General features: G+C 39.5%; 1 protein-coding gene across 1 annotated transcript; it reads left to right on the plus strand.

Moving 5' to 3' along the window:
• Positions 1 to 6,999: 6,999 nt before the first annotated feature.
• On the plus strand, positions 7,000 to 7,897 carry LOC134215332 (uncharacterized). Its single transcript, XM_062694547.1, has 2 exons — positions 7,000 to 7,078; positions 7,134 to 7,897. Exons 1-2 carry the CDS (start codon positions 7,070 to 7,072, stop codon positions 7,479 to 7,481), a joined length of 357 nt encoding a protein of 118 aa, XP_062550531.1. The 5' UTR covers positions 7,000 to 7,069; the 3' UTR covers positions 7,482 to 7,897.
• The last annotated feature ends 1,612 nt before the right edge of the window (positions 7,898 to 9,509 follow it).

Here is a 9,509-nt window from a genome sequence, read left to right on the forward strand (position 1 = left end):
AAAAACCAACAGTGTAAAAAAAGAACTGGGTAAATCTACTCTGGATAAAAAAAGTTATTCACTTGCTTCGGAGTTTCCAATTCATGACCAATAATGATGTGCTTACAGTCAATTCATCCCTTAGAGCCTTCTCAACTCTTAAGCGGTGCTTGCCCATGTTCTTAAACCTGGTTTGAGGCCGAAGTGGAGGTGAATAAATCGGTTATTAATAAGAAGCGCTGAAAAATGTCTTCAAAAGGGCCCTTGGAATCCACAACACGACTTTGCATCTTTGACAAAGTTATACTGATTCATAGCTGGTTACGTTAACACAAATAGGATAGAATAGTTAAAGATACTTTTTGTTTTCTGTTAGATATTTCTAACAAAACACTGAAGACGTTTTATAGAAGAAAACTAAATACGTATTTGTCGACTCAGAACGGGGTTATGTAGTAAGCATCTCAAATAGCTATTCGAGCAAAAGCGTAGGATTGCCAATCCAGAAATGGCGAGCTCGATTCTCGGTCTGGTCAAAGATGTTTTCGGGTTGGAAACTTTTTCGACACCCTGGACATAGTGTATCCATTGTCTTGCCATTATTAAGATACATTCTATTAGCACTGATGAAGTGCTAATAGAATACTAAGTTGAAAAGCAGATCAAGTTCCAGTTGGAATGTAGAACCATTAAAGACGAAGAAGTAAGCGTTAATAGAAAAAAAAATGTATAGACTTAATCATTTATTTGTTTATTTGTTTATATGATACATCAACAGGCTGTATTGGCCCCAATGATGCTTACTTATAATTAATTACAAAATGCGAAATTACTTTCTATGGTCAAGTATCATTATCAACTATTCCTAAAAAAAGAACTGAACCTTTCGCGAATTAGTTGAAGGGACAAGTTAAAATCAAAAAGAGATGCAACTCTGTTGAATAGTCTTTGAAGACCGCCGATATCACCGAACATACCGTAGTTCGTTCGATGCATAGGAGCCCGGAACATCGAACTATTCCTAAGGGATCGGGGTTGCACGTGGTAAGTAGTTAATTTGTTCCATAAGAGAAGGGCAGTCGAGTCGTCCTTGTAGTAGATCTTCTATCAGCAATGCCCTCGTTGTGCTTCGGCGGGCGGAAAGGGGTTCCAGATCAATCAAACGGCTTTCATAGCTTGGAGAACGGAAGGGGTTTTGCCACGGTAATCTGCGCAATGCGAATCTCAGAAAACGACGCAGGACGGACTCAATTCTTTCGGCGCCATTATTATAGTGTGGAGACGACCGAGCAGTACTCCAGAACGGAACGAGTCAGGCAACAGTACAACGACTTTAGACAGTAAATGTCCGTGAATTCTCTGGCAATCCTGAAGATGAAACCTAAAACCTTTGATGCTTTGCTGACAACGTAGGAAACATGATGCTTAAAGGTGAGTTTTGAGTCTAGAAAACTCCCAGATCCTTAACTTGATTGACTCGTTCAAGTTCTGTGTCATACAAGATATACTTGTGAATTGTTTCCCTTTTCCGCGAGAAAGAGATTACCGAACATTTAGATGGGTTAACATCCATTCGGTTAAGCACGCACCAACTTGCAAAGGCATCCAGTTGGCGTTGGAGAGAGTGACAGTCTTCAATGGAACAAATTCGGAGATACAGTTTGAGGTCGTCTGCATAGCAGAGCCGTGGTCCTATGATTGTTAGAATGGCGTCGTTGAAATGGATCAGAAATATCAGTCCCAGGTGACAACTCTGAGGAATGCCTGGGGTAGCGGCAAAATGGTTCGACTGATGATCTCCAATAACCACGGTAAGGCAGCGACCGGTTAAATACGACTGGAACCATCGCAAGAGAGCACCATTGATTCCGAGGCGATCCAGTTTAGCAATAGCTTTGCGGTGATTCAATTTGTCAAAAGCTGCTGTTAGGTCGGTATAGATAACGTCCGTTTGACTGCGATCCACCATACTGCTATTGATGTAGGAGGTAAGGCACAAAAGATTTGTAGCCGTGGAACGTCCGGGCATAAATCCATGTTGGTCGTCACTAATGTATGATTTACAATGGGCGAGTAGAGGTTCCATGATGACTAGCTCGAACAACTTGCCAACAGCAGACAATGAGGTGATACCACGGTAATTTGCAACGTCCCGTCTGTTACCTTTCTTATGAGCAGGGAACATGTGCGCTATCTTCCAACAAGACGGAAAAGTTCCTGACGTAATCGAAAGTTGGAAAACATGGACTAACGGAGTAATAATGCCATCGATGTGCTTTTCTAGAAATGCGGAAGGAATTCCATCTGGTCCGGGGTTGTAGGATGCTTTCAGTTAACAATGCAGCTTCGCGAACTATTTCAACATTGATATCAACCATGCTCATAGCTTGGCCGGAGATAGGAACGGAGCTCATAGCATTTCGTATTTGGTCTTCTGATAATCTTTCATTGCTGAAAACACTGGCGAATTTTTCTGCAAACAGTCCACTGATGTCCTGAGAATTAGACGCCAAAATTCCGTTAAGCGTCATTCGTGAAGGAAGGCCAGATTCATTACGTTGCTCTTTCACGTACTTCCAGAACTTTTTAGGATCTGTTTTCAGCTTCCTTTGCAGTCCACGCTAATACTGCGAGAAGCAACTTTTGGCAGTCCGTTTGTATTCGTGATTGATTTGGGCATAGTGCCGTTTCAGTGACAATGTACGGTACTTTGAGAACTTCCTTAACGCTGCTCTTTTATACGACTTCAGTCGTCGCAGACCACTTGTTTGCCAAGGTGCGTGAGGATGGTTATGCTTCACTATTTTGGGAACAAGTCTGTCAACGATATATGACAGTACATGAGAGAACGTTTCAGCTGCTCGGTCGAGGTCGTCATTGTTCAGAATATTACCCCAGTCTAAATTAGATATGAGATTTGAAATACTGCGATGATCAGCTTTTCTGAAGTCATAAAAGAATACAGCGGAGGAAGAATCGACATAGTTTTCTAACTTTCGGTGTAGAGAAACCAGCAGAGGAGGATGGTGATTAACTAGTTTTACCAGTGGCGATGGAGCCTCGCATATGAACGGCGCGACATCTTGAACGCTGACAAAACATAGGTCTAAGCTACGTCCATTCTGGTTAGTTACGTGATTTATTTGCGAGAGCGTGGCAGAGCTGTAATTGTCTAGAAGGTACGAGGTGTTCTGATGAATGGCAGAGTGGCGCACATCCGGAAAGAGAAATCCATTGGAAGAATTCACCCAAGAAACTCCTGGGAGGTTGAAATCGCCGATCACAATCATTTCATCGGAGGCTTCCGCTTTTTACAGAATAGTGGAAACAGATTGACAATGAGTTTCAATAACGCTACGTTCGAGAATTTTGTCGAGTGGAATATACAGCGCGCAGAGGAACAATGTATGATCTCCGAATTCGATTGAAGCCCACTACTGTTCCAAGCAGTTCCATTCCTGATTCTCGATTGAGTTGGAGTGAAGTTTTTTATGACCAGCAACTAATACGCCGCCGCATGTAGCTTTTTGACTATTATCCGCAGACCGGTCACATCGGAAAACCTCATAATCGTTGCCAAATATCTGGCTGGAGAGCGTGCGTGAGTCCAACCATGTTTCAGTGAGAATGATGATGTCGTAAGAAAGGTCATAAATTGTTAACATAAAGTGTTGAAGATAGTTTTATGATTTAGTTCAGCGGCGCAGCCAAAACTTTTGATAATATAAAGTATGGTTTAAGTTTAAATTTGTTTCGAAATTCCGCGGAATTCCGTTAAATTTCGTGAGAAGCTGGTTTTTTGTAGCGAAATTTTTGTAATTTTACGAAACGAAACGAAATGAATAAATCAGATTTCGCCATGCTCAAATTCCGCGAAATTCCGCGGAATTTCGTTTCGAACCACCTGAAACGAATTTTTTCGAAATACCGCATATGCTTAGTCCCAAAGCCGTTTTGACCAATGCAAACCGTCAACCGATATCCCCAATTATTTGCACGTGCAGACACAAAATGTTTCTAAACTATTTGCATATCACAATGATCTCCTATCTAAAATGACTAGGGAAAATGCGGTCAATATGCGCCCCCTAAGCTAATCACTTAATTTAATGGTCATTTCCTCCGAAAACATGTATTTTTGAAGTGTTTATCAATAATCTAACATATCAGTCATTATATGGTCCAAAAGTTTTCCATGTAAAGCCAGCAATATTGCAACAAAACGATTTTATTCCAAAATTGAGAATTTCAATCCAAAATGAATGATGCTGGGCAATATGCGCCACCAAAAATGATAATCAAAATATTCCAATGTTTTTCACCAAAATTTTCAAACTCTTCAGCACAAGATTAGTGATTAATTATTTTAGAGCGTCTTAGGGGAAATGCTACAAGGTTAAAAGACTATTATTCTTCCATTTACTTCCACTATTAACTTTTTTATGTATCAACAAGCAGATACGTATTTCGTTTCCTACTTGGAAACTTCTCCAGTGTTTGTTATCGATAACAAACACTGAAGAAGTTTCCAAGTAGGAAACGAAATACGTATCTGCTTGTTGATACATAACAAAGTTAATAGTGGAAGTAAATGGAAGAATAATAGTCTTTTAACAAGATTAGTGTCAACTCTATCCTTTCAGTTAGTCAATGTCTCAGGCTGATGGTAATAAGAAAAAAATATTCTTGCCAAAGTAATATTTATTTTTTTAAATTTTTAATACAGAGTTTTTGACCGAGTTTTTTCGTTTGACGGCTTACAAATGTTTTTTGGCTTCAGCTGTTTACGAGTTTAAGACAAAATTTGGGATATAAACCAAGAAAAGGTGGTGGCGCATTTTACCCAACCGGCGTATTTTATACATATTTCCCCTACCCAGGTTTTGAACTTTCTAAATCATTCAAATTTACAATAAGGTGTCTGGGGAAAAACGCACTTGAAGTGGCTCAAAATGGCACACTTGCTTGAGAAATAAACGGTAAACGCATGGTTTTTTGTAACCTTGATTTGATTGAACGCACAATGGGTGCGTTTTTATACCATTCCCCATTAAACATTAATAATCAACAAATTTTCCATTTCTATTCTGGTTTTCATAACACTCTTTGTCTTAAATTGGATTTAAATAAATGCATAAGTTAATTGATTACTCCAATAAACTTACACATTTGACTGATGTAGTATTTAATAAATTAGAAAATTGTACAAAAATAGCTTTTCATTAAATTGTATTGCTGTCAAATAAATAGACGGTGGTTTTTGAACTTACCTATGATTTTTTTTTGACCTCGTCAAATTCGAAGGCTTGAGAGAATAAAATACATACTCCTTGCCAATTAAACTTGCTTAGAATTAAACTTGGAAGAGGCCGTCGAAGAATTTGAATTATCTAGCTGATGTAAAAGGGGAAGTATTTATATAGGGTAAGACGGTATAATATGCCCCTCTAAGGCAACTTCTTGATAACTTTTTACTTTGCAACGCAATTTATGCAAACTTTGTGTTATTTGGTAGTCCACGTCATATAAAAATATTACAGATAACACGTAATAAAGCTTTTTTGAAAAGTCGTGAAAAAATGGATTTCAAAAAGTGCCTGGGCAATACGCCCCACCTTAACCAAAGACGTTTCATAGCCCTTCATTATTATTTTATCAATCCCATAATAAAAAGGTTACAAATCCTTATGTGCTTGACATTGAAAAACCAACATAAGTCCATTTAAGCAGGTTTGAATTACATTTCAATAGTTTCCATATAATTTGGAAGCAACTGCTGCAAGTGAGGGCATATTGTCCTGCCTACACTGGGGCGTTTTGACCAGTAAAACATGTTTTTAAAAAATGTTACATTTTTTAATATGGAAGTAATTGTCCTGCATAGTAGGCAAAAATGCGCGTTGTGAACTGCCCATGCGAAATTTCCATACGAATCTTAATTTTAGTTTTTCACGATTTACTCAACTTTATTAATAATTTTCGCATGAGGAAATATCATATAAACCCGTCGGAAACTATAACGAATGTAACTGCTGAAGGAATGAATAAAATCCATTCAGCCGTTTTTGAGTTATGCGGATACGAACACAGACCATTTTATTTTTATTATTTAGAAGATTAACCACTGAGAAAAGTTATCTTGTTGTCCAACTGAGTGTTCCAGTGCAAGTTTTACGGACAGTATGCTAGCGTCGCTCCAGAATTGTAAGCAAACAAACATGAAAAGTTACATCAAAATTGTCACTTATTGTATTTTGCAAATATTTTCATTATGTAATACAAAAATACTTCCACATGGTATGATGGTTTTACAAATATTTATAGGTACCAACTGGTTTTGACCCTTAGCTAGTTCTAGTTTTCTAGAAATCAAAGGAGGGCGTTTTGGCCAGGTGGGACGCATTATATCGTCTTACCATACTATAAATGCAACCCTATTCGCCTCTTCAGTGCTCGATTCGCTCTTCACGCACCGTTAAAAATTACTCTTTGTGCTTAAAATTCGTGCTGCCAATCTAATTCCTTTGAAGACAGAATATAGTATGATGTTTTCCATAAATAACGTCTCATTTCCAAATGCGAAAAGGAGGCTGCTTCCGTGAAGCATGCGAGTCTTACACAAAAATTAAAACTTGTACAACAGATAGGTGAAGGCGAAGGGGCTGTGTGGCGTTTTTAATGAATCTCCCCTTTTATTTATTCTCCTCTTACAAACTTCTACAGCTACGAGATTCTACGGGACATTAAGACAAGCAATCTTTGGCATTATCATCGTTTCTAAATGTTCTTCTATTACGTTTCTCAATTAAGCAGAAAGAAAATCGATACATTTTGCTTTGATTATCCACACGCTTGGGCGTTATCTTTTAGGGATTACCCAGTTGAATTAATCGAAACCCTAACCAAGACCAGCTTTTTGTTCTTGATCCTGTGTTGGCATGTTTAAAAAAAGAATACACATTAAACAGGTTTGGTTTCAGGTTAGAAATCCCGATTGGGTATAAAAGCTAAAAGAATTATACCAACAAGCTTCAGTATCTTTTATAAATCTACGCAGAAGACGTTAGAGGTTGATTTTAGCAACAGCACCATGATAAAAGTAAATTTGGGAATCAATACGATACAAATTTTATTAACGCGCATCTTTTTTTTAGGAAGTGTTAATAATCAATATGCTAATTGCATTATGCATGTGCCTTCCCGCGTCGGTGGATCAGAAACAGTCGGTGGCAGCCGTCGTTGAGCAAATCCCCGTGGCGGAGAGCAACGATGCCAATGAGGAGCTGGACACTGCAGAAACTGCCCATCGCGGACATCACCATCGCCGGCATGGTGGCTTCGGTTATGGTGGCGGTTACGGAGGCTATCGTGGTTATGGCGGTGGCGGATACGGAGGCGGTGGATTCGGTGGCGGTTATGGAGGTGGATTCGGAGGAGGATATGGAGGTGGTGTGGCGGTTGCAGTTGGTGTTGGAGTGGGAGGTGGTTTCCTTGGTCGATAATAAAAGAGTTAAGTTCAGCTACGTCATAAGACGTGTGTGTGTGTGGTGAAACGTACCCTTTGATGCTATGAGTGTCATACTTTTATATATAAATGTCAGTATGAGAGTACAGTCAGTCACAAAATTTAACGGATTAGATGAACATATTTAAGAATCCAAAGAATAATACATTGTTCTTTAGGTTTCCATTAATTCATTTCAATATTATTCTTTTTTATCATGTTTATAAGGTACATTGAGGGAAGTAGAGAAGGAAAAATCGATAGTGCATGTTTGAATTAGTGTAAAACCAGTTTAAATGATTTAAATGCATTAAATCGAAATGGGCTATCAAAAGCAGTCAATTTTGTACCAACTGTGCGGAAATACATACCATGTTGGTCGCTTGAAATTTATGAAAATAGATTTCAAAGTTAGGAGTTGTTTTTTTTTCGTTTACCAGTGGGATGGGGTAAGTGGAAAATCCATGTTACATTGATCTTCAATTGTGATTAGTAGTTACATATAACTAAAATGATAATTGCTATTAGTATCTTTTGTAGGATAATTTCATTGGCTTAACCCTTTCAAGCCCACGGGGTCATATATGACCCCAACAAAAAAATGGATGTATAAAATCGCACGATAGATTAAAATTTACACTCTTTCCAGCAAAATTGCTTAAAATTAACTCCCCTATCAGGGAAAAATATCAGGCGTGGGCGATCAAGTTACGAAGGAGAAAATTTCAGGTGTATTGGCAGCGGATTGTATTGTTTCAAAATAAGATTTTCATTCAAACGTATCCGTAGAGTTACTGTGATGTACAAAACACTATTTTTTAAGTTCCTTGGACGTCCTAGGCCATCCAAACGTTCCATGAGTTTAGGACTAGAAATCTACAGCTGCAAGAAAATCGTTTTTCAGTTCTAGTTCCATTCAATTAAACCCATTACACCTCCCGGGAGGTCAATGGATATGTTTAAATAGTTATGAGATATTCTGGGCAATCCAAATTGTCCTTGAGTTCGGGACTTGAGATCTACAGCTGCTTAGAAGCTCTTTTCGATACCTAAAGCTTCAATATTCGTTCAATTATATCCATAACTTATCTCTCGGGAGGTCAACGGATATGGTAGGATAGTTTTGAGATATTCTGAGAAATCCAAAGTGTCCTTGAGATCGGGACTTGAGATCTACAGTTGCTTAGAAGCTCTTTTCGATATTCAAAGCTTCAATATTCGTTTCATTATATGGGAGGTCAACGGATATGGTATGATAGTTATGAGATATTCTGGGCAATTCAAACTGTCCTTGAGTTCGGGACTTCAGTTCTACAGCTGTTTAGAAGTTCTTTTCGTTTTTTTTTATTTAGACTAAGGCAGAAGTGGCCTGTGCGGTATATAAGAGAATTCTCCATTCGGCTCGGTCCATGGCTACATGTCGCCAACCACGCAGTTTACGGAAAGTTCGCAAGTCATCTTCCTTGCCACCTTGATCCACCTTGCCCGCTGAGCACCTCGCCTTCTTGTGCCCGTCGGATCGTTGTCGAGAACCATTTTCACCGGGTTAATGTCCGACATTCTGGCTACGTGCCCGGCCCACCGCAGTCGTCCGATTTTCGCGGTGTGAACGATGGATGGTTCTCCCAGCAGCTCATGCAACTCGTGGTTCATTCGCCTCCTCCACGTACCGTCCGCCATCTGCAGCCCACCATATATGGAACGCAGCACTTTCCTTTCGAAAACTTCAAGTGCGCGTTGGTCCTCCACGAGCATCGTCCAGGTCTCGTGTCCGTAGAGGGCTACCGGTCTAATGAGCGTTTTGTAGATTGTCAGTTTGGTACGGCGGCGAACTCTATTCGATCGGAGCGTCTTGCGGAGTCCAAAGTACGTACGATTTCCAGCCACTATGCGACTCCGAATTTCTCTGCTGGTATAATTTTCGGCAGCCACCAGTGAGCCCAAGTACACAAATTCTTCTACCACCTCGATTTCGTCACCACCGATGCAAACTCGCGGTGCGTGGCTTACATTTCTCCTCTTGAAC

Source organism: Armigeres subalbatus, chromosome 2 (genome assembly GCF_024139115.2).
Source record: "Armigeres subalbatus isolate Guangzhou_Male chromosome 2, GZ_Asu_2, whole genome shotgun sequence".
In the NCBI taxonomy this organism is placed as follows: domain Eukaryota; kingdom Metazoa; phylum Arthropoda; class Insecta; order Diptera; family Culicidae; genus Armigeres; species Armigeres subalbatus.